This window comes from Aspergillus ibericus (genome assembly GCF_003184845.1).
Source record: "Aspergillus ibericus CBS 121593 unplaced genomic scaffold BO80scaffold_22, whole genome shotgun sequence".
NCBI classification, from domain to species: domain Eukaryota; kingdom Fungi; phylum Ascomycota; class Eurotiomycetes; order Eurotiales; family Aspergillaceae; genus Aspergillus; species Aspergillus ibericus.
The window spans coordinates 116263-143639 of record NW_020292120.1 but is presented as its reverse complement, the minus strand read 5'-3'; the positions used below and the strand labels follow the sequence as shown (position 1 = coordinate 143639).

At 54.0% G+C, this 27377-nt stretch overlaps 9 protein-coding genes across 9 annotated transcripts; 2 read left to right on the top strand and 7 right to left on the bottom strand.

Moving 5' to 3' along the window:
• Positions 1-131: 131 nt before the first annotated feature.
• Positions 132-1819, bottom strand: BO80DRAFT_502496 (zinc-dependent alcohol dehydrogenase family protein; the record flags this gene model as incomplete). Its single annotated transcript, XM_025724326.1, has 6 exons — positions 1499-1819; positions 1283-1417; positions 1165-1233; positions 749-1111; positions 379-691; positions 132-325 (listed from the first exon to the last, which is right to left on the bottom strand). Exons 2-6 carry the CDS (start codon positions 1388-1390, stop codon positions 132-134), a joined length of 1047 nt encoding a protein of 348 aa, XP_025574755.1. The 5' UTR covers positions 1391-1417; positions 1499-1819.
• Positions 1820-3220: 1401 nt separating this feature from the next.
• BO80DRAFT_97949 (HECT-type E3 ubiquitin-protein ligase) lies at positions 3221-7202 on the bottom strand. The gene is made up of 3 exons (XM_025724982.1): positions 6421-7202; positions 4250-6367; positions 3221-4187 (listed from the first exon to the last, which is right to left on the bottom strand). Exons 1-3 carry the CDS (start codon positions 6986-6988, stop codon positions 3283-3285), a joined length of 3591 nt encoding a protein of 1196 aa, XP_025574754.1. The 5' UTR covers positions 6989-7202; the 3' UTR covers positions 3221-3282.
• A 763-nt stretch (positions 7203-7965) lies between these two features.
• BO80DRAFT_383045 (60S ribosomal protein eL15) lies at positions 7966-9210 on the bottom strand (the record flags this gene model as incomplete). The annotated part of the gene is made up of 4 exons (XM_025716910.1): positions 7966-8335; positions 8410-8636; positions 8740-8896; positions 9124-9210. The coding sequence occupies 4 exons, from the start codon at positions 9208-9210 to the stop codon at positions 8195-8197; spliced, it is 612 nt and encodes a 203-aa protein (XP_025574753.1). The 3' UTR covers positions 7966-8194.
• Positions 9211-10339: 1129 nt separating this feature from the next.
• Positions 10340-13051, bottom strand: BO80DRAFT_455665 (PSP1 family protein; the record flags this gene model as incomplete). The annotated part of the gene is made up of 2 exons (XM_025722124.1): positions 10340-10865; positions 10923-13051. The coding sequence occupies 2 exons, from the start codon at positions 13049-13051 to the stop codon at positions 10340-10342; spliced, it is 2655 nt and encodes an 884-aa protein (XP_025574752.1).
• A 195-nt stretch (positions 13052-13246) lies between these two features.
• BO80DRAFT_97847 (uncharacterized protein) lies at positions 13247-13939 on the bottom strand. The gene is made up of 2 exons (XM_025724981.1): positions 13530-13939; positions 13247-13465 (listed from the first exon to the last, which is right to left on the bottom strand). Exons 1-2 carry the CDS (start codon positions 13834-13836, stop codon positions 13377-13379), a joined length of 396 nt encoding a protein of 131 aa, XP_025574751.1. The 5' UTR covers positions 13837-13939; the 3' UTR covers positions 13247-13376.
• BO80DRAFT_97770 (uncharacterized protein) lies at positions 13930-14749 on the top strand. Its single transcript, XM_025724980.1, has one exon. It carries the CDS (start codon positions 14023-14025, stop codon positions 14563-14565), a length of 543 nt encoding a protein of 180 aa, XP_025574750.1. The 5' UTR covers positions 13930-14022; the 3' UTR covers positions 14566-14749.
• Positions 14750-20486: 5737 nt separating this feature from the next.
• Positions 20487-21598, bottom strand: BO80DRAFT_356937 (NifU family protein; the record flags this gene model as incomplete). The annotated part of the gene is made up of 3 exons (XM_025715814.1): positions 20487-20642; positions 20693-21232; positions 21299-21598. 3 exons carry the CDS (start codon positions 21596-21598, stop codon positions 20487-20489), a joined length of 996 nt encoding a protein of 331 aa, XP_025574749.1.
• A 234-nt stretch (positions 21599-21832) lies between these two features.
• On the bottom strand, positions 21833-24214 carry BO80DRAFT_383036 (Zn(II)2Cys6 transcription factor domain-containing protein). The gene is made up of 4 exons (XM_025716909.1): positions 24066-24214; positions 23462-23989; positions 23251-23391; positions 21833-23170 (listed from the first exon to the last, which is right to left on the bottom strand). The coding sequence occupies exons 1-4, from the start codon at positions 24123-24125 to the stop codon at positions 22319-22321; spliced, it is 1581 nt and encodes a 526-aa protein (XP_025574748.1). The 5' UTR covers positions 24126-24214; the 3' UTR covers positions 21833-22318.
• Positions 24215-24559: 345 nt separating this feature from the next.
• Positions 24560-25201, top strand: BO80DRAFT_356813 (zinc finger HIT domain-containing protein; the record flags this gene model as incomplete). The annotated part of the gene is made up of 2 exons (XM_025715808.1): positions 24560-24630; positions 24703-25201. 2 exons carry the CDS (start codon positions 24560-24562, stop codon positions 25199-25201), a joined length of 570 nt encoding a protein of 189 aa, XP_025574747.1.
• Between the last annotated feature and the right edge of the window lie 2176 nt (positions 25202-27377).

The following is a 27377-nucleotide window of genomic DNA, read 5'->3' as shown; positions in this document are numbered from 1 at the left end:
CCACTCCACTGCTAATATATACTGTTGAACCAGGTCAACGGAAAGATACCTCTACAAAGAACAAAGCTCATCATTAACATAGTATTGATTCGTCATTCATTATTTACAACTAATGATCATGGACCAGCCATCTAATCAAAAGTGATCGCCGCCTTAATGGCCGACTTGTTCTTCATCGCCGCCAAGCACTCCTCCCACTGATCAATCTTGAATGTCTTGTTGACAATGCCTTTGACCTTGACCTTGCCCGAATCCAGGTAGTCGATCGCAGCAGGGAACTTGTACACTTCGGAGAAGCTGCCCAGAATGGTGATCTCGTCGCCGACTGCACCTCATTAGCATGTCGCAGGTACCAGACAGGAACACCGGGAGACTTACAGATCTTGCTCGGGGGCCAGGAGACACGGTCCTTGTTGGCATACACGCCATACACGACCAGCTTACCACCCCTCCGGACATAGTGAATCGAGTCCTCCAGGATCTTGACGCTACCAGTGGCCTCGACCACAATGTCGAATCCGTACGGGTTCTCGTCCTTCAGCTTCTGGAACTGCGCGCTGGGGTCCTGACGCGACAGCGCGATGTACTCGTCACCCGCATCCAGGGACTTGGCCAGGTCCATCTTCAGACCCTCCGGCGCGACGACCACCACGCGGCAGCCACCGCATTGGCGGAGCAATTGAGCAAGGATCTACAACCGTCAGCACCATACCATTCAAAATTCCATGCATCCAGATGGAAAACCTACCAGACCAGTGGGACCAGCACCGAACAGCAGCACCGACGAGCCCATCTTCGGGGCAATCTTGTCCAGACCATGCGCGGCGCAGGAAGCAGGCTCCAACAGCGTGGCATCCACGTCCGAGAGGTTCTTGATCTTGAAGACCCTGCCAGCAGGGTAGGCGCAGTATTCAGCGAAACCACCGTTCATGGTCACACCATGGGCCTCGAAGTGTTCGCAGAACAGCTCGTCACCACGACGGCAGTAGAAGCACTCGCCGCACAGCTCGGAGTTGTCGGCAACGACGCGGTCGCCGATATCGAAGTTCTTGACCTTGGGGCCGACGGCAGCAACAACACCGACGGTTTCGTGACCAGGGACAAGAGGGAACTGCGACGGTTAGACTGGGTACGCATGGTCTACGGAGAGGTGGTGTTGCATACCTTGGCAATGAATTCACCCTCGTGGATGTGCAGATCGGTTCCGCAGACACCGCAGGCCTTGACCTTGATCTAGGGGCTGGTTAGTGGTGTCGATAAACACAGAAGTGTAGTGACATACCAAGACATCGTTGTCACGGAGCTCAGGCAGAGGGACGTCAACGATGCTATGCGTCTCGGGCTTCTCATAGCGAAGAGCCTTCATGGTCTGAGGAAGTGTGGAACCCATGATTGATGATGTGAGGTGGTATAGTTACTACAAGTCGACCAGTCAGCACGCGACCTACCCCCAACCCTAACCAGCATCAAGCCAGACAAGGAAAGGAAGAAGACATACAAGAAGAGAGCAAAGTATGTGCGATAGTACAGCTTCAGCAGCAGGAGAGCAGTGTATGCAAGAGAGAAAGATGAAGATGAAGATGAAGATGAAGACAAAATCAACCCAACGAGGGGGCAAACGAGGCTATTTCAATGTCCGCCATCGAGGGGTCCGGATGGCAGCCCGCCGGGCAACCCTGAAGTCAGAGAGAGAGTCCATGGTCATACCTATACCGTATAGGTACGACCCCGATCGATGATTGATCCACCCACGTCGCATGGCATCCATCCATCCCCAGCAACCCAACCCGTTACGTACCCGTACGTAAGTCCCCATGGCCCATGCATGCATTTCATCCCCTCATTCATCCCACCTCCTCTCTTATTCCTAGTCTCCTACGCCTGAGCGGACCGAGCGGCCCTAAACCTAGACCATGCTAGCGGGAACGGGGAATCCCTGGCGCGACGTGGTCTGATTTGTCTACCCAGGAGACCATGGGATCACTACTCCTACCTTTCACGGAGCCCTGCCTTTTTCTCCTCCCTGCATCTAGATATCTGCAGTTTACACAGTAAGTAAGTACGGGCAGTCCGTCCAATCCAGCTAGATACTTCGTCCTAACCAAACTCTACATGGCAGAAACAACCCATCACCAACCCCGCTACCAACCTACTAACCCAAACCACCAACACCACCACCAAAACCTACTCCTAGCCAAAAACGGACCCACCCAACCAACCGCCAAGCCCCCAGACAGAAAACAATGACTTCATCGCAGAAACCACCAGAAATCCCTCCGTACGGAGTACAGACTACAGACACCCCCACACTACCAGCCTCGATCGATCCCCATGACTTCATCCCCCACTCGCTCGGCCTGCCTCAGTGCCTTGGTTTGCTCGCCTGCTCCCGATGGCTGAGTTAGACTGGGACTAATCTGCCAGACGGGCCAGGTACCCGATCGGCGGGAGGGTTGGTTGGGATGGTCCCTGGCGGCGGCGGTGGTGGTGGTGGTGGTACCTGGTGGTTTCCGTCATCTACTCCGTACATACTATGTAGTGCGAGGTAGTGGAGGGGTTTGACTTCATTACGGTTGGGCTGAGGTGCATCAGATGGAAACTGGAAGGATACCGAGGATCGCGTTTCGATCTCATTCTACTGCGTATCTACTCTAGAGACTTCCAGCAACAGCAAGGCCAAACAAACTCTCCGCCGCCCCACCCGCCAACGGGGCGACTAGCGCCCTCGGAATGCACCTCTCGCCCGTGCTACTGGACGGTCGACGACTCTACAGTGCTGGCCGTCTGCCCGTGTCAAACTGTAACCAACCATCGTGCATCACTCGAGGAATTGCCGCTTGCATTTGGCCTCGCAACGCGACCCATCGACCGTCTGTCGGGCCCGTCTATCTTCGGGCGCCTCTGCTATGTACTGCTATGTACATTCTCGGTCCGATTCCCTGACTGTCGCCCGACCCCGTCAGGCCGTCCCGGCCACCGCTTCGGTCCGACTCGTTGGCTGCCTGGGTCGGCACAGGCACAGTCCCATGACCGCCGGTGTCATCTCGTATCGACTCCTTGTCAAACTTACACCGTCCATCGGGTCCCGGCCACAGATGCATGTTTCGCTCCCCCAGATGCACCCCCGGAAGGGCTCCCCCGCGCCACCGACCTGGTAGGAAACAAAAACGCCCTAAAACCCACAAGACTGTTCAGTGCTAATGCCTATAATGCGAATACCCGTAATTCCGGTAATGCCCCCAAGACACCACTGGATTCGAACTCGGGAGTCCTGCTCCCTGTCTATTTCAGCCCAAATCCTTCGCTGTTCAGCACTGCATCCCACAGAACTTGCTCTAGTCTCTCCCGTGTCTCATATCGGTACAGTCCCAGCTGGTTGAAACATGTCCGCGCTGTTGGGAACCGGCTCGAGTCGTCGCCCAGGCACACCAGCCGGATCGAGAGGCTCGTTGCCCCCATGGCCGGGATCCGATCACTCCCTGTTACAAACGACAGGATCTTGCGTTGTGCCTGCGGCTGTGTCTGCTCGAAAAAGTCCCAGAACCATCGTACCACCGGCTCCGTCTCCGGCCGTGCATTGGACCAATTGTCATACGTGGCAACCGCCCGCAGGGACGCCACCTCGAGCGGCTCATCCGAGCCGCGCACCAGGAGCTCGATCTCCTCCGGACGGAAAAGTGAGAGCGCATTACCCCCGCACACCGTGAAGAACCCCCGCTTGAACGGCTCGAATTGCCGCGTGACCGCCGTGTCCAGCAGATAGTGTACATACAGGTCCACAAACTCGCGGCGATTAGCGTTCGTCACCGGCCGGTTCTCGCCTCCGGCGCAGAGGGGCACCGGCACCACCTCGTCATATCGATCTACTTGCGCAACGAAGTCGTAGCAGAACGTATCCGTCACGTCCCCCTCAAATTCCAAAAGCGCCCGAAGACCCTTGGCAAGCGCGGGCCGGAGTTCGGCCAGATCATCCAGGCTGCACTTGTACGTGGGCCGCGTGATCGATGACAGCGGCGCCGCTGCTAGGAGCTTCTTAAATGCGAAAGGGGGCAGAGCAATGTCAAGAATAGTGGAGTTGTAGATGGCAAGCCCCAGGAGCACGCCAACCAGGAAGAATTGCTCCGAGGACTCAAAGCAGTACGGATTGAAATAACAATAGCGTGAGTCCTCGTCGTAGATGAAGAGCCCTGTAACAGATTAGCAGACTGGTCCAGAGGGTGTTGAATCGGCACAAAGAGCATCCACCTACCGTGATGAGGATCAAAGATTTCCCGGACCAGTAGCAAAAACCACTCCTTGCGAAGACCTCCCGCGTCAACGCCCTCCTCACCCAGAAACTCGATACGAAGCCCTTTCTTGATTTCCTCCTGGCTCGAGCCAACCACTTCACTGACGCCACGGAGGCTGTCTTCGACCAAACAGTCGCGCCGCACCTTGAGCACGAGATACTGGCTGATTGCCGTCCGACTCATGATACTGTTGAAGAATGCCTCGCGGGCCTTGACCTCCATTTGACGGCGGGCATCGTGTTCGAGGATATGGATCTTGGCCCAGATGCTCAGGAAGAAGGGATATTGACAGAACGAGAACTTCGTCGTCTTCGACTCCCAGGCCTCAAAGTCGGCCACGAGGTCCGAATAGTCCAGCAGGGTGTTGTAGAAGGAGCTGATCGGAATCATATGACCCCGCCGACTGGCTGGATGTTTGGCGACAGAGCCCGCATCTTGGCCGAGGATGCCATCCGGCTTGCGGCTGACGTTCGCATTGTTAGCCGTGAAGAGCAACGACATGACGCGGGCTGCAGCCCGAACCTGCCAGTCATCAGTATAGATGACGGGCCGGTCGCGCTTTTCATTCGCTGATTTACTGGGGCTCCTGCCGTTGATGGCAGCATGTAGCTCGGCCGGAGTGTTGCCGGCGGCGCTGGAGAAGCTAGGCACCAGACCGTCATCGTGCTGTGCCGACTCACTGCGTTTACGACCATGCTGGCGGGCTAAACGATGAGTGACGAAGCTACCAGTGAGGTCGACTATCTTCTCGAATTGCCCGGCAGAGAAACGAGAGAACCATGACACTAGGTAATGATGGCAGTCGTTCGGCAAGTTGGCCAATAGTCCCAGTATCCTCTTCACGATGCCAAAATGATGCCCTGGACCACTGCTTCGGGGTTTCGGAGGTGGCTTCAGATCACGAGATGCTGGTTTCAAATTGCCATCTTTTGGATGAGAAGGCCTCCGGTCACTACGCGCCGCCGAAGGAGTCAGAGTGTAAGCCGACAGAGACGGGCTGGACGTATGGATCAATGGGCTTGTCAGTAGCATCAGTAGGAATCGAACATCCTCGGGCTTTTTCAAGGGCCGCCTCGGCCGCTTCAGGAGGTTTTCCGTGGCCTTTAAGAGCGTTCGGTGCAAGTGCAACCGTGATTCAGTGATCTCCCTGTCGACCATGGCGAGATCGATGGTGTCCCATTTGTGAGCTCTCAGGACGTCATCTTCTTTCAATCCCTCGAGGGGCTTCATCGCTGACCAAAGCTCGACCCACGACGTCCCTGCCGTCATGATCATGTGGTGCCATTGCGCAAGTTCTGCCCAATTGATCCGAGGGCTCCGGGAGGAAACGGGTCTAGACGAACTCGAAGATTTCTCGCGGCGCTCTTTCGATCGCGACGGATGGGTGCTACTAATCTGTTCCACCTCATTCATCCACCAAGAGGAATTTTCCGCAATATCTCCCAGGAGCAGCAGCTTCGGATCCGGCTCGAATGCTACCTGGTTGGAGGCCTGTGCAGAGCTGGGTTCCGCTTTCTGCTTCGGTGGACTGCCGTGATCGGCGGTCTGCGATGTCGGCTGCACGGTTGTAAAGGAGCTATTCAAGCAGTCACAGCCTTTGAACGAGGTTATGATATATTCCTCGAGCGCCCTAAAGACGTAAGGACGACTGGTGGGAACCTTAGCGTCCGACCCGTTCAATGGCGCAGCATTCCGAGGCGAGCGATCACGCTTTGGCGTGTTTTGAGCATCCCTACTTCTCATCTGAGAGCCTTTCCTTTCCCCATGAGCGTAAGACGGAGTCAGATTAGGCTTCGAGTAATTCGGGATCGCGCCCATTGCCTCCGGCTTCACAGGCTTACTGGACGTAGAAGAGCTGCGGCCTCGTGGGTCCACCGGCTGTCGAGGTTCAGACAAATACCCGGACGACTGGTTCGGAGACTGCGACAGATTCTCATCCTGCGCGATCTCCAAGCGCTTTCCATTATAGGTCTCTGGCGATGAGCTTTGCGGTTGTGGGACATCGAGGAGCTGTCGGAGGTACTTGGACAGGCATTCGTCTAGGATAGTCTTTGTCCGCTCGACAGAAAGTGGAATAGCTAAGCGATGTCAGTTCACCAGTTGGACAGTAGACCGCCAGTGTGTGAAATACCTTTTCTGGGCACTACGGGGGTGGGTGCTTTCCCATCATTCTCTAGAAGGCCATGGCTACCAGCCTTTCCCGAGTCCACATACGGCTCCAAGTCGTTCACAGTCAAGCATTCCGTGCACCGGAAAACCTTGAGACTTCGCGGCCAACGCACCGTGCTGTTGCAGACCATGCACTTCCCTGAGGTCATCTCCTCTGCCGGGGTCGGACGCAGGGACCCCTTGCGAGGGCTGGCAGAGTGAGGATCCGGCAGATAAGTAACTTGATCGTCATCTTCATCATCGGAATCGAACAAGAAGTTATCCTTTTTAGAGATCGACCGGTTGCGCCGTTTCGCGATTCCACCGAAGGGTGAGGGGAACGGATGGCTGATGGAACGAGAATGTCCCCGACGATGCGAAGGTGACGTGGCTGGGTTGCCAGTCATGGACGATTGGCCTGGTGCATCTTGTGCAATCCGATAGGGCGAGTTTCCCTCTGCTGGGAAAGGGATCGCAGCAGGATGGATATGGCCGGACGGAGAGGCGGACGTGGGAGGATGGGACGGGTTATATGGGGACCGTGACGGCATATGGGGCACATTGGTTGTAATAAGCTTTTCGTGGGTTGATTAGCTTGCTGTCTGGAGCGGCGTAGTGTTGTACAACGTAGGTCCAGAGGAAGATGTATAGCGAACGAAAGAGTTGGGTACGGTAACCAGCAGGGGCGGATAGGGTTTCTCGGGGATAGCGACAGAAGCTCACGGCAGTAGTGAGAGACGGTGCTTCGGAGAAGAGGAAAGGAGTAGCTTGACAAGGAGTCCGAGTAGCTGGCGGTAGAATATGTGTAGCTAATTGTAGAAGCTTGTGATGAGTAAGGTCGAGGGGAGGGGGACTATGTAACGTGAGGAGAGATGGGATGTAACGTGGACATGGACCTGGAGGAGGAGAGGAGGAGCCCCTGGAGCCAAACCGGAAAGAAGCACGACTAGGGACGGAAGGAAGGAAGGAAGGAAAGACGTCAGACAGGGAGGAGAACGAGGGATGGGGAAAGTGGGTTGAATCCCACCTGAGGGGGAAGTCGCAAGACGATGCGCCTGCCATGAATGGGCCGGCGATGGGCGCACGAGACTTGGGTGCCTGAGGCTGGCCGGGGGTTGCTGCCCCCCTCTTGGCGCCGCTGGACGAACCACGGGGCGAATTGGCCGCGCGGTGGGATCAAGGCAACGTCGGGCGCCTGGACGGGGTTTCACTGGGAGACGCCAGCGCTGCTATTTTTATCGAACGTTGTCTCCATCCTGCTGGCTTGCAACCAGCGACTCTGCTGGGAGTGGTTGGGTCTAGGACTCCGGTGGGCTTGGTGGTCCTGCCATTCAGGATTTCAGACACTACCACTCACATCCCCGATCCACAGACAAGTGATACTAAACATACTCCAGAGTAGCCTTCTCACGCAGGGCCCCGCCAAGAAACCAGGCACTGATCTGCAAAAGCAAAACCGGTCCATCTACAGTGTCCACGAAACCCTCCCCACGGACCCTGGCTACGCCCCTACAAGCTGCAGATCGGTGAAAAGGCAAAATAGGTCGTCATACTTCGTTAGGTGAACAATACAGTTGAACCAAGAAAATAAAAAAGGTATTTTGGCTAACATCCGATCCAGAAGATCTGTTGCATTATGCTCGCACCCCAGCAGTTCAGGGATGGACCTGTAGATGCGAGTTTTGATCGAAATAGAGACATCCACAAGATCAAATTTTTCCCATAACCAACAACCCCCTTCAACACCCCATCTACATTTAACGGTAACGCCAGTAGCTCTGGGTGTTCTGGCGCTTCCAGGTGTGGCGGCGGCCAGAGCGGGTGTTGTTGTAGCGGTGGCCCTTGTTGATACCACGGGACTTCTTGCCAGTGGCGGTGAGACCACGGGACTCGCGGTGCTAGAAGCAGCACATGTCAGTACAATGATATTGAAAACAGGGACAGCATAAGCCCAGGAGCAGTAAAGACGAACCTTGTGCACAGCGTTGCAGATCCAGTTGATGCGGGCATCGCGGCGGATGGCCTTGTGCTGGGGGTCGACGAGGATAACCTCGAAGTACTTGTAGGTGGAGTCCTGGTTGATCCAGTAGGAGTTCAGGACACGCAGGTTGGCACAGCGGCGGCCGACACGCTCCTCAGCGGTGGCACGGAGAGCGCGCTGGTACTTGAGCTGGTTGATACCCATGTTGGTGGGCTTGCCTGCAGTCGGACATGAATTAGCCCCAGTCCTGGTTCGGAAATGAACAGACACGCTTGTCGCAAAGCCGCATCTGTCTTCTTCAAAGGCGAGGAATCTGCATACCGTAGGTGGCACCCTTAGGGGCGGGCCTCTTACGGCCACCGCGTCTCACACGGATACGGTAGACAACATAGCCCTGCTTGGCCTTGTAGCCGAGACGACGAGCCTTGTCGGGGCGAGAGGGGCGGGAAGCACGGTGGATAGCGTTCAGCTGACGGAGCTATATTGATGCACTCTCAGCAAAGTTCAACGAGTGTATAGCAAGACACATGAGCCCCCTTAGGACAAGAGTCTCTCCGGTGTGCCACATCCATCCGCCGGCGGAAAAAAAGTCGTTTCGAGCCGCCCAGTAACACCATTTCTCATTGAAAAGAAGGCATCCTATGGCAAACCACACGAGCATCCGGCGGGATGTTAAGCGATCGCAAATTGGGGGGGAATTCTCACCTCCCAGCAACGGACACGCAGCAGGAAGCGAATCACGTCGGACTGCTTCTTCTTCTGGATCTCTTCCACGTACTTGAGGGCACCCATCTGGACGGCGATCGAAATGTCAGTTTTCCGAAAATCAAGGCTTCTTGTTGATGATTCCGAGCGATTCGTTCTGTCGCGGCGAGAATCACGGCGGGAGTGGTGCAGCAAAACGTACCTTGTCGGCGTGGCAGGTCGTCGATTGTCGTCGGTTGTCACAGCTGAAAAGTTGGAGGAGCAAGATAGTAGTCTCTTCAACGACCTTGTGTGTGGGACGCTAGAAAATTAGGCGAGCCCCCACCTCCACCAATCAGAACCATGTCTGCTCCTCGGCTTATGCCTGAGGTGTCAGCCTCCTACCGCCTTCTTAATTGCCAACTCTTTCGCAGTTTTTGCCGGAAGTCTAAGGCGACAAGGCAATAACATCATCCTGCACGGCCGAGGGTCCAGACTAGTAGTTGAACGGTCGTGATGCATGATTACACAACTGTTTCTATCAACCCCGAGGATAATTCAGCTCATCTTATGGCGTTCTATGAGTATCCCAGGAGCAAAGCTGCCATTTACTGAGAATCTACCTACGTTTACCACCTGCCCAGTTTCCAAAAGGATTCAAACCATCCACTAGGAGGGTATGCAAGAGTGAGATGAGAGAGTTGCCATCAGCAAAGGGAACAAGGGATCAGAAAAGGCGGACCGACTGTGTGGACAGACTCAGATGGGGGCATCCACAGCTACGGAGTGGAACGCAGGACCAATTAGGCAAGTAAGTACCTACTAGGCATGGAGAAGGAAACTAATTCAAAGCATTCACATTGTTCTGATTGCTCACAGCATAGCCTGAGAGGCAAGCACGCCCAAGCCTTCAGACAATCATAGCTGAGTCTATTATTAGGTATCAGCACTAACGACAGGTCATAAGTCTTTCTTTTTGATCCGTTGCACATGATTTCTAATCTCTTGAAAGGAACACATTAGAAAAGAGGGATGTAGGGAAGAGAGGAAATGATCGAAAAACGCAGCAGAGCAAAGGGAAACCTGAATACAAGGAAGCGGGCTGGGTAGTCTTGGGTCTGGGCAAGACATAAGAATTGAGTTTGGACAGGGGCGGAAGAAGTGAGGGACGGCAAGAAGCTGTTCTTGATGTACAGCAGCAGGCATCAATTTGTACAAAGAAACCACACGGCATTTCTCAAGAGTTAAGCGACAGCCCCTGGAAACGGCCCACCCACTCAGTCGGAGCAGGGTGCAGGCGGGAAGGCCCAGCGCTGGTGCCCGTACCTGCGCCATAGTCCACGTATCCCGAGTCTAAGGGACCATAGCCAGTCGGCGAGTATGGAGAAAAGGGGTCCGCGGAAGCAAGCCCGCCTAGTCCAGACTCGGGCTGCCGAGAGGCTTGGCCAAAGGTTTGATAGGAATCCGCATAAGCATTGCGCAACATGCCCAACTGGTTGGCGCCAACATCTCGTCCAGTATCCATGCCCTCACGAGCATGACCGTAGATCCTGTTATCAAGTGGGCGATCTACTTGCGCATCGTGGCTGTAGGCCAAAGGATTCGGAGCTGACAGGCCGGCACTGGGAGGCGTGACGAACGACGCTGGATTGATAGCTGACATCCAGATCCTGGTTTTGTAGATCTTGAAGAGATCGGTCACAAGCGAGTTGAAATTGATATAGGAATCCGCAAAATAATAGAAGGTGAGCTTCTTCCAGTCCCTGAAGAATGGATTAGTTGTGCATCACTAGGTTGGATGGAGAAGGGAATGAACTTACATCTGGAACTCAGCATCAAGAATCTCCATATTGAGTCGATGCTCTGAAACCTTTTGCTGACAGACCCGCTTAGCCTTGGCTTCATTTCCTTCCTTGTCGCGCAATGTTAATATCTCATGGTTCTGAGCGAGTCTCTTGATCAATTTAGGCTTGATGTCTGCAGCAGAGTCCTGCATCCCATGCGGGCCATGCGGGCCCATACCGCCAATGGCGCTCCGGTTGTTCAGGCCCGGTACACCCCCGGACGCATTCACTACATTGGCCGCACCATTCTGACCCTGCCGGGAGAACATCATTAACCACTTGTAGTGCTCCTCAGCATACTGTTGTTTCAACTCCCGAGCTCTTTGCATAGACACGTTAGCATGCTGTATAGTGCCGAGGTCCGTACCACGATCCGCTTCGACGATGACGAGATCACCGGGTTTCACCTGGAGGCCAGTGTCTTCCTGGATATAGAAGACATCCGCCCGGTGGCATTTAAACGTCACAATATACAATAGCTGGTTCTGGTGCGGATGCGCGAGGCCAGGCTGGTGACGGCCGTAGGCGTTTGGCATCGTATACGCTTGGTGGAGGGATGTAGCGACCGGAGAGGGGCCGTCGGCGGCGCGGAGAGCTGGATCACGAGCAAAATAGGCTTCTGCAAATCGACGAGCTCGTAAATATTCCGATTCCATTTCATGTTCCTCAGGACGAGGGGCCACATGAAGGCGTGGATACTCACGATTCTGGCCTTGTATAGTAGAAAGAGGGCCGTCGGCGAGGTTTGCATATTCCTCTTCTCTATCACCCATCCCCGCCCTAGAACTAGCGGCCGCCTGTGATTCTCCGGACACGGAAGCGTGTCGGATAGGAATGTCCGCGAAAGAGTGGCGCCGGCTCTGAGGAATATCCGTCATGCTACCAAAGCCGAGGGAAGTCTGCCAGTGAGCCTTGCGGACGTTCTCCAGGGCGCGGTTCTCAAGTGATGTCATCGGAGCAAACTGCTTCTCCAGGTTTGCTGAATGCTCGGACATTCTTCGTCGGGTGCTGCTATGGATGTTATTGTAGCCAGGGATATCGCCAACCTCGTCAAGATCCTCCACCGCTAGGTCTGTTTCCTCTGGGACACTGCCACGAATGCGATGCAAGTTATGAAGACCGCTGCCAATCGCATATCCACTAGCTGCAGATGCCGACGACATGGCACGATCCCTCATGCTGTTGTCCATCTGTCCTGCTGCTTGGCGCAAGAGAGCATTTTCCCTTGAAAGCTGTTCGATGGTCCGGGCTTGGTTGGCTGCATAATTGCTCAGACTACCGTCCGACCCGTCGGGGCTTCCAGCATCATCGTCATCATCCTCACGCACACGCCCAAGTGTCGCGGGATCGTGACCCAGCTCACCAAGAAGGCTAGGCCGGGACGACCGGTGCTGTAAAGCGGAGAACTGGCCGCCATTTCGGGGGCGACCGCCAGAGTAAGATGCCGAGGACTTGTTCGCCATGAAGCTCAAGAACTCAGGGTCCAACTGACCTACCGAGTACGACTGCGAACGATAGGTTTTGGGAGTTGGATGTAGTGGGATGGAGAAAGGAATAGCCGATTCGCCCGTAGTTGTACGAGTCGTGGGGCTCATCAAATCCTCCGTTAGATAGTTGCTCGCAGAGGACATAGTTGGGGACGGAACAATTTCCGCCAGTCGCGGCGGAGGCTCCTTCCGGGACTCGGTATTCCAGATACCAGTGCCCCAGGGAAAGGAACTGTTCCCTGCGTGGTTCCAGGCAATAGAGCTACCGATCCCGGGACTCGTGTTTGGCCATCCGGACTGATCCGTAGCAGGACTGCTTGGAATAGAGGCGCCAGATGACAAGGGACCACTAGTGGTCAACGATGCTTTTCTGGTGATGGTAGTAGGGATTTCGTTCAACCATGATGTACGGCGCGCAGGTTTGGGCGCTGGCATGCTCGTAGATGCGGCGATCTGCTGGGAATGATCTCCATCGTCATCAGAGGACGCCAGAGCCTCGGAGTCAGGCGTGGACCGACGGACACCAGGATGGGTTTTCTCTAGCCTGGCAGACACGTTACTGGTCGGAGTTGACGACTTGGTCGCCTGCGAAGTAGGTTTGCTGGACGGTGCAGCCATGGTGTATGTCTCAAGCAAGAAACTGCGACTGTAGATTGAACGCCCTCGGTTCTAAAGGGATGGCGCGTAGCAGGGTGCAAAGTACACTAGTCATAGCAAGGAGGTCAGTGAATGTTGAATGAGCGCTGACGCGGACGTGTCGCAAATAATACCGTCACAGCATGCGACCACGGGCGGTGGGTTGTGAAGTAAGCAGGAAGAGTGGATGAGGGTGAAGGTAAGTTAAAGGACCGTTGGAACAGAAAAGCAAAGCAATGAGCAATGTAGAGAAGCTCTGCAAGAATATAAAACAGACCCAGGGTTTCACTTACAGCGAGGACTGACGTCAGGGGAGGGGGGAATTAAATTGTGAACGGGTATGTTCCGTGTAACAGATACCCTTCAGCCAATGTAATGGACGGTCTGGAGGATTCACTGGAGCCAGTCAGTATCGCGTGGCAAGCAGCTGGGCTTGTAGCTAAAGTCGGCCGGCACTTACCTTCAATGAGATTAAGAATCAAATGGGCGAAACGCAACGAAGCCAAATACTCTAATAGTAGCTCAGAAACCGTGCCGGACAATATTATTTCTTTCGAAATAAAGATAAAGCTGATCTCCGAGGGATATAAGCTTTTGCTCGCCGCATGATAGGTTAGTTCAGTCTGCGTGATACTCGCGGGGGCAAAGACAGAAGGCTTGGGGCAGTCAAGGGCTGGATGGAAGAGCATCAAAATAAGGATACCAGAGGGATGGCTAGGAGGATGAACCGGGGAACGGATCCGACGAGTGAGGGGAAAAGGCAGCATTGAAACCAGGAGAGGCCCAGGTGCAGCTCGTGTAGGCTGAGTCGGTTGGGGAAAGCAGCAGCTGTCGGTGGCGAGACGGACAGCCACCACCCATGGGCCTGGGAGACGCCAACCTGTGAAAGCCCCCCCCGGATCATATGACGCGCGGGACAGAGCACCAGGAAACCAGCAGAACCCTTGTTTCACATGCTCCCCAACGGGATCATGCTATTCCCATGCCTGGATTTTGCAGGGTCTGCCCCGACTCAGCGACTCCTCCCCGAGGAAATACTCGTCGAGGAACCTCTGGACCTGGAACTCTATCAGGCAAACAGAGCTGACCGGTCCATTCGCTACCCATCTCACAGGATCCCCACCGGTGGGCATGATAGGAGACTCGGGGAATCATGCAGAGAGCAGGTTCCCGGGGAAATTGCGGGGAGCGGAGGGCAACAAACACAACGCGAAGCGGGCCAACAGACATGCAAAGACAGATTAAACATACCTTGGGGAAAAGTACAAATTCGCGGTATAGAAACTTTGGGTATCGCCGACCGTCCCGGACAAGTAGAAATCGCAGAAAGTCGTGATCGCGTCTGCTTGCGCATCCGTCTTGGGTCAGTAACTGTCCCTGGACAAGCGCAAGTGGGCAACCAACACCGGTCACTTACCAATCTAAAAGGGAACAAACCGAAACTTTTTGTACCGTCTATCCAACATAAAACACACAGGCAGTCAGCCCGATCGTAAAACCCGTCCCAGTTGTAGCGGGAAAATGTATCCCAGGCGAAGCGACCAGGCTTCGATCTAAACAAAGAAGATATCGTGTAAGATGGCGCTTTGCGACCAGTCGTAAGGCGAAGGATTGGAGGCAGGTCGGCTTTTGAGGGGGGTTTCCACCAAACCAACACCGAATGTGCTTTTTTGCTTTTCTCGTCACTTTTCTGTGTCTTGTTTTAGCGATGTGATGGTGTTCTCTCCGGCACGTTGCTCCAGAGACCTATTATTTCACTGAATCTCGAGTTGCGATGGAAGGGATCAATAGATGCGCGGTATTGGAAAATGGTAGCGTGACCATAGACGGATAACGGTGGCAGGCAAACTGGCTCCAGAAACTATGGGCAGATCTTCCTCAAGAGCAGCGCATCTTGAGACTGACGAGCGACGACCACAACAGCAAGGAGAGCAAGAGAACCGGCGAAGACGAGAAATTCTTCTGCGACCCGACCAGAGCAAGATAGGTGGTGTAATGGTAGTGAGCAGGCCCCTTTAAATCCCAAAACCTGTGATGGCGCGAGCAGGGGGAATGGGGTTGTTGAATGTATGTGCGTGCGCGGAGGGTTGAGCGGCGCAGGTCGCAGAAACAGGAGCGGCAGCGTGGCTTCTGCAACGTTGCTTGATCAATGACGATCTTCGGATTGGGATGTAGTGTGGGTGGTGGGTGGTGTGATCGCAAGCCTTATCGACGAGGGTCAAGGGGCGATAAAAGGGAACAAGAAAATGGGGCGAGATGTAATAGCTAGGAGGGGAGGCGGAGTCGGAAGTGCCAGACGTGGTAGAGGAAAGGAGATGGGAAAGGAAGGAGAAGTAGTAGACGACGGTAGGAGGGAAAGAAGAGGAGAAAGAGGTTAAGAGGTTGTACAGTCGTAAGTTGCGTAGGATAATGCAAGCTAAGGGAGGTAGCTCTCAACTAAAGTCGACCTCAGGCCACTGGACGAGCGACGAAAGGAGGAGACAACGAGCCACGGGTCGGAGCACCGAACAGCAGTGGCGCAAAGTGAGCTGGAGCAGAAGAACTACGACCGAGCAAGTTAGATCAGGCTTGGGGGGGGGGGAGGTAGTGGTCTTGATTCTTTTTATCCTGGTCCCCTAATAATAATATTCTTTCAGCTTTAATTTCCTGCCCGGAAAGTACAAGTGATCGATTGTGGCCCGGTACCTTTTCCCTCCATCCACACTAACCACGGCTAAGGGGGGCGACTATGTACCTGGAGCATAGGTTCAATTTATCGCTCTAAGGCGGGGTAAGAAATCTACGTGAGTCTAGATACCGCATGGAACCATAGACCGCAAGAGGGGAAGCATCCTACGCTCGCTCGATCAGAACGAGAGGGCAATGGGTACGAGACGTCGGACCGTCTCCTGCATCCTTCCAATCTGACGCCCGGTTAGGGGGAGGGAGGGAGGGGGAGGGAGGAGGGGGTAAAAAGAGTTGCTGAGGAAAAGAGGGAAGGGGGAGGAGGGAGTAGCAGTATGACAGGCAGCAGGCGACCAGGAGCAAAGACGAGGGCAAGAACCGGTCGGTCGGCCGTGGATGGAACGCCCGTGAGTGGGCCGGGCGGGCCTCGCTGGACTCCAGAGTCGATCCTCCGCGCTTCTGACTGGCCTGGGCAAAATGCCCCGGCCGCCCTCTCAGCATCGCCGTCTGCACCCTGAAGCGGGGCTTTTGGGGGAAAAAGCTACAGAGCTTGAGACCGAGAACACAACGGACGAGCGCGTCACTATCAGGTACAAAGCCAGCAAACTATCAATCAAAGGCAGCAACAGAGGGGAACCTGGGAAACACTGCCGTTGAAACCCTATCGGACCAGGACCTGGGGGGAAATCCTGTTGAGGAAACGCCCGATCCAACCCGCGCTGGGGTTGTGGAGGCTTGAAACTGGGAGTGGAAGCATTGGATCTGAACCTAAGGAGCTTGGACGGCCATCGTTGAAAATTGGGAATTGGAGGGATTTCACGGCCGCAACCCTCCCAACCAAAGAACCATTCCTCCCCTCCAAGGGTCCCTCACAATCATGCGACATCCAACGGGAAAGGTGAATGGCATTATTAATTTTATGATTAAGGTCTGAAATAGAAATCTCTTCACGCCAAAAAGTGTCCCCAACACCCAGAGTGACAAGTAGTTAGTTAGCAGGGAGGGATGAATAATACCACTGACTCGGTAATGAATACTACTATGGAGTACTCTGTCCTCCGTATGTAGTAGCAGTCGGCGGGGCATTCAAAAAAATATCTGTGTGCAAGATTATTTTCTTTTTCCTGTTCAATTCATCATCATCAGATTTACTCTTTCTTTCATGCATTTCTTTGTGTCATTCCGCACTAGGGATTCGTCAACGTCATACTAACGTGAGGTTACACGGGGCAATCCTGGGCAAATGTCAACCCAACGCGAATCAACGCGCCCACAACCAACCTTGTCCTGCCTTGCCGTGCCAGTACCAGTAGTAGAGAATTGCCAACCGATAATGATGACCTCCCATACATGGGCCTTGCATGCGCCCCTCCTTACTCCTCCTTCTCCTCCCTAGATACTCTTTTGACGGCAGTCATGCACCTGCTGATTGCGGGGGAAGCGCCGACTAAATCGGAGGTAAGGGATGGCGATCCAATCGATTCCCACTTTGTCCGTTTGGCCCATTCCTGTTGCAGGATCGTCTCCGTTGGAAATTGCGGAGAGAGCTTTCCCGCCCTCGGCTGTCTGCCAACCCTATTCCGTTGGCCTGTTGACCTGCTGGCTTGCCGTCACACTAGCAGTATGTTCTCACTTCTCCGGGGATGAATGATTTTTCATGCTCCCTGGAATTTTCTCCCCCCACCCAACCAAAAGACCGCTCCAGAATTTCCCTCGGATTCCGCGCATGGAATGTCGCGAGTAAGATGCCCAAATCCACGGGACCAGGAGGCCAGCCCTAGTCGGAGCCGTTGGCCCCTTCTCCCAGCCCCTCGTAAGCGATGAGGCTTGAACCCCGGCCCACGGATCACTTCTGGACTTGCGCTACTGGGTAGGGTGTACAGGCCACAGGGACCGACATGATTAGCGGGAACGCAGGTCTCGGGGATTCCCTCATCTGACTTGTCTGATGGTCCGATTGAGCCACAGCCACAGCGGACTGCACTACCTCCCTCCCACTTCCAGCTGGCGCTTCGTGTCTCGGCCCCGACGGGAAGAAAGAACACACCTCAGAAGCACGACAGAGACTCGCTCGTCCTGGCTGAATGCGGACAGTCGGGTACCTGGCCTCGACAAAGGTCTCTGGGATAAGGTTGCGTCATGTCGGGTCCGATCTTGCAGCCTCTTATCCCATCTCCCGAATATCCGGAGCCTAGAGCCAGTCCAGCCCCTTCCAGTTCGACGGCTGACGGCGTGGACGTTCGGCTGCGAATTCCCTCGCCGAAATGTGGGGGATCTAATCTGTCATCGGGTGGTGGTGTCATGGGACTTGTCATGTCCGACATCCACTATCTACTGTAGACATCGATCGAGGGGTTAGGCGAGAGACTATGGCTTCTTATGACTGACTGTTTATGTCTTCAGGTTATCTATCTCCGACCTTTGGATCATTCTTGTAGTTCAGCTTTGGCTTCGACTTTCACGCATTTATCAGGTCCTCTTTCCATTTTCTGCGAGCTTATCACGCTCACGACATGACTTTTCTATCTCATGCCGCAATTCCCGCATCTCTGTCTCGCTCCTTCTCAATCTCGGCTCTATGTGCCAGATGAGCGTACAGTTCCTTGGTAGCTTTGCCCTCTTTCAATCAAGTTTTCTGATATGGTTAGTCTCCTGCTCTCTGCAAACGAAGCATTCATTCGTTTCAGAAAGTTGGTTCGTACCACGCGATCAGGCAGACCATCAATCTATAAGGGAACCACCAAGCCCTCCAGAGCCGTCCATCTCTGGAGCCTAAGTTCAACTGGCATCATCCTAGATGCTGGAGCGTCCCCTCCATGTTCCTCGTGCAGCTGCGCGACGTGTCTCGGATTGATCTCGTTCAAATTATCTAGATGCTGAACGCTGGTCTGCAACAATGAGAAGGGCAGAAAGCGCCTCTGCTGCTCTTGCTCAATGCACCCTGGGGATGATGTCCCTGGTGCCCAGGATCTCTCAAGGCAAACCTCTGGCCCGAACAGCTCCGCGTTTGCCGCCTTGATGTAGCCCGCGTGCGACCATACGGAGTACCTTTGCTGCTGCATCCTGACGCGACCTGCACACTGATAGGAGCAAATTAGATAGGAAGATTGACGCTATAGACAGAACCCTGCCGACCGTACTAGTACCTGGTGGACAATAAAGTCTTCGTTGAGTCCGTCGACAAAGAGGGGAAATTCAGGATGTGGGATCGCATAAGGGACTGTAGAAGCTGCCGCTGACCGGTTTACTGGTTCCTACCAGTTCCCTCAGCTTCTCTGCAAGACATGTTGAACTGGAATCACAAAGGTTTTGAACGAGCAAGTCTGACACTGTTCACCTGTGAATAGGACAGCTAGGATACATGGAGACCTCTAAATAATATGGTCGCTACGTATTTGAAGGCCGGTAGTCCGCAGTGTCGACTTTTCTATACCCTGGCAGCGGTTCACCGTGGAGTTCTTCCGCTCCAGACACCTGACCAGGTAAGTATTTCTTTGTGCTTTTGGCTAATAAGATCCTATAAACACATAAGAGGGTATCTCAGAGGCCAGTGAGTTTATTTGAGCGGACTATCGAACATTACCCTCTCAATCAGGGAACCAGCCAGCTATATAACTCTTAGAACTATATCAGTATCTCATTGACCTGGATATATACCACAAGCTACTATCCGCCAGACAAATACCACCTCTCGCACTTCATCCTAGAACCGGCCCAGCGCCACGCTTTATTAAATAGCAACTTTACTGGCATCCGCAGCTTTCTTGATAACCATAACCATAATCTCTAGGTAATATCGTACTCCAGTCCCTCACAATCAACTTCACTGCAAAGCTTTTGCAGATAAGATCACGGCTATTTCATCACCCATATAGTCTTGTAATGTATGATAGGCGGGGTGAACCACTACAAGTCCTCCATCCATTGTAGTACTCGCGAATGGCCGAGGACCAGAATCCCCACTACTATGTAGACAGCCATTGACGTTACATGACTGGTACTTATGTCGTATGTTTCCTAACCAGAGGTTCCTGAGGGTTCAGCTCACAGATCACATCCCTCCCAAACAAAATCCATCTGGTGTTGGATTCAGTTCTGTATGGAATGATGCTAGAGATACCCTTTACTATTTATATCCATTTGTATATATATACATACAACAAAACCAACCACCCCACCCCATCCCCTGAACAATACCACCCACCTGATATCGAACCTAACTCCACATATCTTGAGTACATCTCATAATCATAGACAACTTCCCCAAAGACCAAAGTACGGACTATACCTGTAACTAATCAAACCGGGTATATCTAGACCTCCCCACCTTCCGGTGTCCGCCCGCCCGCTTTGCCCCGCCGCTAGCCGTTAGTCCACAGTAGGGTATTTTGCTGTCTGCATCCTCGAGCCGGGGGTCGGTCGGAGGAATAGCCCGAGTGGGAGGGAGGTACGGAGGACTCCGGGGTCTATTCCGGATGTGCAGTGTCGATCGTTCGGTTGGTGTTGGGGTCTTGGGTTGGTTGGGGGTGGTGATGGGATTCGTAAGGAAGGGGTTATCAGGAAGAAAAGGGGGGAAGGAAGGATATGATGGCTACATATGAGTTTAGTAGTTTCTCTTGGGTGGATGCTGCCAAAGACTGCCTGAGTGAACATGGAATTATGTAGAAGGTTGGACAAATTTCTATAATTCGTAACGCAGAAGCGGTATATCCAAGACAATGAAACATAGAATACAATGATAAAAGTGATTATTTTAAGGAGCCGAATCCAATGTGCCCTTGCCACCGGTCGACGCAGTGGCGGCTGCGCCCTTCTGTTGACGCAGCTTTTCCTCAAACCGGGCAAACTCGTGCATCGAAATCTCCTCTTCCTGGTCCAGCACTTGCTCGACTCCTTGGACCTCCTCGATCTGTGGCAATTAGTCTCGGCTTGTTCCAAGCGGTAGATGGTGGTACTCACGTAGTGCATCAGCATAGACTCGATACCATTGCGCAGCGTCACGGTACTCGAATCGCAAGTCCGACAAGCTCCGCGTAGCTTGAGCAAGACAATACCGTTCTCGAAGCCCCGGAACTCAATGTCACCACCGTCCTCCTGGATCGCGGGCCGGATTCTTGTGTCCAAAAGCTCCTTGATCATGCCAATGACCTCGTCCTCCTCTTCGTCATAGCTGAGAGACTCCGACTCGCCACCCTCCTGTCCATGCTCAGCACCGGTCTTGGCGATGGTGTTCACAATGGATTCGCCCGAGGTCACCGCCTGGGTGATGAGACTGAAGATCTCGGGCTTGATGTGGGCCCAGTTCGAGTCGGTCGCCTTGGTCACAGTGATGAAATCAGGTCCGTAAAACACGGAGGTGACACCGTCGACGTTGAGCAGGCTCGCCGCCAAGGGAGAGGGGTGCGGAGCAGCGAGGGTAGAGCGGGGTGACAGGTACTCGAGGAATGTAGACGGGAAATCCTCGGGGAGGACACGATGGTTAGGGATGAATTTCAATGCCTGTTGTTTCGCATACAAGGTCAGATGTTTGTTCGGGTGGTCATGCTGGGTGCTACAGGAACCTACATCAGGGTTCGGAGTGTTTTCCGTCTGAATGAATATCGTCCGCTTGCTCGACGGCGAGGGTCCGTTCACACGAGCCTGCACGGTAGAATGCTGATGAGGCTTCAAGGTCGGCCGACGACGAGCCTCAGATGCAGTGATAGCGGGCAATCGAGCCGAACGGTGGACGCTTCTATAGGATCCAAACACCGCGGGTCTGGCGACCTGGGAGGAGCACTCAGCGGCGCTCAGTTGCTGCGTCGTCAACCGGACGCTAAAAAGGGTGCGTCTGAGCATGTTTCCGGAAGCCGAGCTGACCGACATATTGTGAAGATAGAAGAGAGGTGCGTGGCGTGTATCCGTCTGGTTCCTGACGAAGAAAAGCGTCCAGATGGGAAACTCCAATGCTTTCTTCCGACCTCTGACGCAATGAGCGCACGTGACGGCTGGGCCACGTCCGCTGACAAATTGACCGTGGCTCCACCAATCACCTGTCTCTGGTTTGACATCTCGGCTCCAGGTGTTCGGCATTCGACTTCTTCTGCTTTGGCTTAGGGAATAATCACTCAGGGCTTAGATACGGTGTACTAATGTAGGTTCTCCTACTGGTCGACGGACAGTCGCCAGTACTAAGTTATCTGTGACACGGCGCCGCCTCTCAGCTGTGTGGCACTGGTTATAGCTGCGTTACGCAAGAGGCGATATGCTCTTGGGTCCCCTACCGGACCAGCGTCACTGTGAAACAAGCCTGCCCCGGCTCTAATCCAGTTGGGTCACCTTAACGACTCCAACGTGTCCAGCACGGAGCGCAGAGAGATCATGTGGTGACATACCTTGCTCGCAACTCAGTACCTTGTTTCTTCCCGGGATTAACGGTGACATGTCAATCGCTTCGACCCTTTGTTCTGAGTTGAATCTTGATTCGACGCGGCGATGAAGTTGGCGAGGTGACTGTCACGGCCGTCTAATCTGGGCGCGACCTGGATACGATCGAATGGACCTGCTGCCTTGGCATGGGGATATATTGAATGGCCGCAAGGCTCATTATGGTACCTCTTCCACGGGCGACAAGGATCTACGCAGCTGAGCGGAACGGTACTGGGGCCATATCATGTCCTTCAGCAACGGGGCGATTCCCAGACCCAGCGAATCAAAGAGCATAAACACCCCTTGACACCACTTGTACTTTTGCGCCAATTCTTGGACTTGGAAGAACTGCGCACACTGGCTGAGAGGAGCAAGCAAGTATTGTGCGCCCAGGGTCTTCATATCGGGCTGTGTACAGTACATGACTGAACGGCAGACCTGGTCGGCATAGTGCTCCGCCAGGGCTGTGAAGTTCGCGGCCACGCCAGAGTTCAGGGAAGGGCCCTTATTCGTGTGGAAATGCGTGATACAAGACGGGGAAGGTGTAACGTCGTTTTTCGGACAGCCAAGGACATCGACAAGCTGATCAACTAGCGGATACAGCAGGATCAGAGTGGCCCAATAAATGAGGTGCGATTCGGCACAAGTCAGAGAAGCAAATTGGAAGGGGTCGGAGAATAAGTCGGTGGCGAGATGTGCTCTAAACTCCTCTCGCAAGGGAGCGTCATGAGGGAAAGCCGATGGCGTTCCAAGTTTTGCTTGCATCTCAAGACAGGCCCGGTGAAGCTTTTCTTCCAGTGATAGGCAAGAGCGCAGCAACTTTTCACCAGCATTTCGATCACACCCAGGGCTTCTAATAGCTTGCTCGATGAAGCTGTCTACTCGTTCTATCAGAGCGGAGCACTCGGCCAAGATATCAGTCAGCTCATCAATCGGCTCAAGCTCTGCCGAGCCCCGTAATGAGCGATCTCGCGCAGTCAGCACGTTGTAGAGAGTGGCTGCCTTGCGCCTCCCCACGGCATCACATAACTGGGTTGTCCAACGTCAGCAACTTTCAGTTGTTCGACAGGGATCAGCTGATCGATCAACCCGAAGCCAAGGAGACTGACAGTGACGAATTTGAGTTGACGGTGGAACAGCTTCTCTGCAAGGGTCTCCTCTTTCTGCCCAGCACACTGATCGATGATTGCATTACTGCCTTGCACATGCGCTATCCATGCCATGAACCCCGGAGGCGACGAATGGATCAACTTGTCATACCGTTAGGCCAGCTGCGAGGGCAAAATGCGAGTTAGGAGGGTAGGAAGACAGTGCGCTTACTTCATATAACTGGAAGATTACGGTGGTGTAAAGGACATCTTGACCCAGGCCTCTGCCAGACCTGATCTTACCATGCATGATCTCCATCGAGGTGTTATAGAGCTTTGTACTATACCAGAGTAACCGATCGTCCTTGTGTTGTTTCGCCAGAAACGCCGAGGAGAGCGACATGACCGCTCTGTCCAGGAGAGGACTGTTCCCACACAGCCCGGGGAGCGACTCGAGGATGTTCGGACCAGTGCCACCTTGCAGATTCCTTGATGTAGGAAGAAAGGTCTCAATGAAGGAGGTGAGCAGCTGCGATCGGACCGCTGCATTGAGATTCAAACGGGGGAGCTCCGGCTCCACTCGCGTTAACTGACGGTCGGCAATCTTACCGGGGGCTGCCTTGGGGCGGCGGACGAGCTTCAGATCGCCCTCCTCGATGGCTTCGGGGGACTTGTGGATGAAGACCCTCTTCCGTTCATAGCCGGTGCAGACATGGCCGTTCTTAGTGCAGCGATTACATTCCGGCTTTGCCTCATCGCACTAGACAAGGATCATCATCAGCCGGTGCTGCTGCTGCCCGTTTCCCGAGGGCAACCGTTAGCTCGATCAGTCTTACCTTGACCTTTCGGCGGCGGCATGTATTGCATCCCGTTGATCGGAATGGAATGCCCCCCATGGCTGGTCAATTCATCCGAGTCCGTCAGACCGCACTGTCACTCATTCAAATGATCAAGCCATTGTCCAGACCGTGACTTTAAAATGCTGGATGCATGGTTGAACGTAAAATTGGAGACTGTAGCTACTCTTGCAGGAACTAAGGGGACTGTCGTCATGGCCGGCGCCACTTCACGTGAGCCCCGATGGGCTGAGTTTGTTCCTTTTTGGTCCACTAGACGATCGTCCCTGACGGATTCTTATCGGCCGCTTCCTTTACATCACTTTCTTTTGCACCCGTTCTCATTCTCCAGGACCCTAGGCACAATCCCTGGTCCACGTGTCGACGCGCTTGCTCCCTAGGACCCGCTGCGACCGGTCGAGGCAGGACAATGTCCTACACAGTTTGATTGTCGCGTAATTGGCACAAGGCTTGGATGGGAATCTGGCGATAAAATGCCCGGTAATTGCGAGGTTTGCGTTTCGGAGCCTTCGAAGTACCGATGTCCGACTTGCGGGCTTATGAGGTATGCTTGCGCTTCTCATCGAATTCCGTGGGAGGGACAGAACAATTTCGCGTACTAATGCTATCCTCCCAGTTGCTCCCTTGCATGCACCCAATCCCATAAAATCTACTGCGCACCTAAGGCATCATCGCCCAAACCATCCGACCAAACAGGCGACGCCCAACCGCTTCCAAGTGAAGCCAACGGAAATGCGACCAGTGAGGTGGCACCTACCGCTCACAACGGCCTCGACCTCAGGTCCCTAGGATCGTCAACCGAGCTCAAGGATCTACTCGATCGGTTCCCTTCGCTTCGTGAAGAATTGTATGACATCTACAAGGATACGACGGAAGAAGCATGGCCAGAGACACCAAACCCGGGAGGTCGGGCCCGACACTGGGGAAGAGGCAGACCATCACAACGTCATCGTGGTCCTTGGACGCGTGAGAAGGGATTTAACCGAGGAGTGGGGAAGGTGAGGAAGCTGCGGGAGCGATGCGAAGAGGGCCTGGAGACCGGAAAGAAAGCAGAAGGCTTTGTGCGGTTCATCGCTCTCATCACTGGAAACGAGCTTCCACAGGGGGGCATCTGAGGGCTGCCAGATTTGCGAGTCCCTTAGCAAGACCCTCCAGCTACGTGGGTCTGCATTTGGGTGTCCGTCATCTGTGCACTCCTCGATGATATGTGCCGAGGATGATGCTTTGCATATGCTGGCGCACCGAGATCTTCCTGGTGACGAGACAGGCCAGGCGGATCTATTTGAGAGATCCAGTCCCATCCCGAGGATGCATATGAATACATCACACACCAATAATAGCAACCAACCACCAACCGAGGTTGACTACATAGCACTCAGAAGTCCATGAGAATGACTGGTCTTGACGGGCGTCCTCTGTCCGATCGACATGGCTTTCAAATAGAAAAGCTACAATCTAAAATAATACCTCACATTGCCAGCCCTTGGTCTAGCCGAAGCCACCGTACTTTTGTATTGCTTGACACTAAGCCATCACTGGCATACGTTACGCTCATTGATATTCTCATAGTATCCCGATCCCCGATGTGCCTCTAGGTCCTCGAGAAATGCCTGGCCATCCATCTGCGCAACACCAGTTGTACCTGAGGTGAATAGCTGGGCTTCGTCATCCTGCGAGAAGCCGACAGCGCAACACACGAAGCCGGTTGGTGTTTCCTTCGAAATGTACGTGGGTTGAGTTTCGTGTCAATGTAGCCATGGGATGTATCGACCTACGAGTCGATATTCAACGGGGAAGACATTGTATGATGGCCGGACATGGACACGGTCACCTGCCTGAGGCACCAAGTGTGTGTCTCCAGCTCATCCAACAAAAACCAATACAGAGTGTATGTGAGTACTACATGTAGCTCAGGGGGCCACGGTATGTTTCAAGCTCCCACTAAAGTTTCGCAAGTGATAGTCTGAAGTATACGGGACATGTGACCCGAACCCGGTGGACAAAGAACCAGGCAACAGACAGCCCGGACCGGACGTCGAATCGAGTTGATGCGCGGATCGGAGACTGGGCAAGCCATGTTTCAGACCTTCCCCCATGTCGATGGGGGAGAGCGTCGCTTGATTCGTCCGGCTTCCGCAGGCATCCAGCTGGACTGAGCGACCTCAACATCGCAGATCTTGCCCAATGCCTTCAACGAGTCAACCTAGGTTGGCTCTGACTGCCGGCATGAGGAGGGAAAATGGCGGGGAAATGCGACCCGTCTGGAAGGATTTCCCCCAATGCCGCCAATCGTTCATCACCGCACCTCGTCACATCCGGGCCCCTGCCAACGGGAGGCCTGGACTGCTGCGATCTGAGCAATTGCCCTCTTTGACGGCCTTTGCCTTGTCTGATTCGCAAAGGCATCCGGACTACTTGAGCTAGTTACAGATCTCCTCGTCTTGGGTGCCACTGCCTGTCGGGGCGAGATCCGATGGGATTTGTCCCGAGCGTCTCCGCCTATTTAATAGGGGGATTTCGGAGGGATGAGTTCATTATGATAGTCTGGGGGGAATTCCGCTGGGAAGCGTGTGTGATGATGGCTAGTGGTGGTTGTCCGGCGTGGTGGATGCTTGGACCGCAGCCTCCTTGCCGACTGGCGACGAGCGATTGGGGTTCTGGATCGGGGGTTCGGAGTTGGGGAGGAGGAACTTAATATGGAGGAAGTCCATCGGACTGGGGAGGAGGATGATTGAAATAATACTTAATTCACAGGACGGACTTCCGTAAGACTAAGATCACAACCGCCTGCCATTGTCATCTTTCTGACCCAGCGAGGGGCCTGGTGTTTCTAATAATAAGGACCCATCTACATTTACAATTAGCATTAGCATTTGCAGAACCAAACTTGACCCTCTCCCCGCCCCCGACAGCAGAAATGCCCCAACTCTGACGGCCGTCTCTTGGGGGCTCAATTTTTCGGTCCAGTGACATCGTTCCGTCTGCAACTGGCGGTCTTCCTCCAGCTGCTCTCTCTGACACCATCCCCTCCTCGCCTCTCGCCAGACCTTTTACTCTCCTGGTCGATTTGCCAACCCGATCCCCCTCTCGTAAGACTTGTGCTACCCTCTTGCCGCTGCCAATATCCATTCTCTTGCTAACTTGGGTTCTGCTTGTGTCCAGGTCCGGTAACCTGCTTCACCCGACGAGAACCGCCCCCCCAAAATCCCAGGATAGGAAAAAGAAAAGGAAAAAGAAAAAAAAATAAAGAAAGAAAGAAAACACAACACCAGACCGCCGTCGACACCTGAA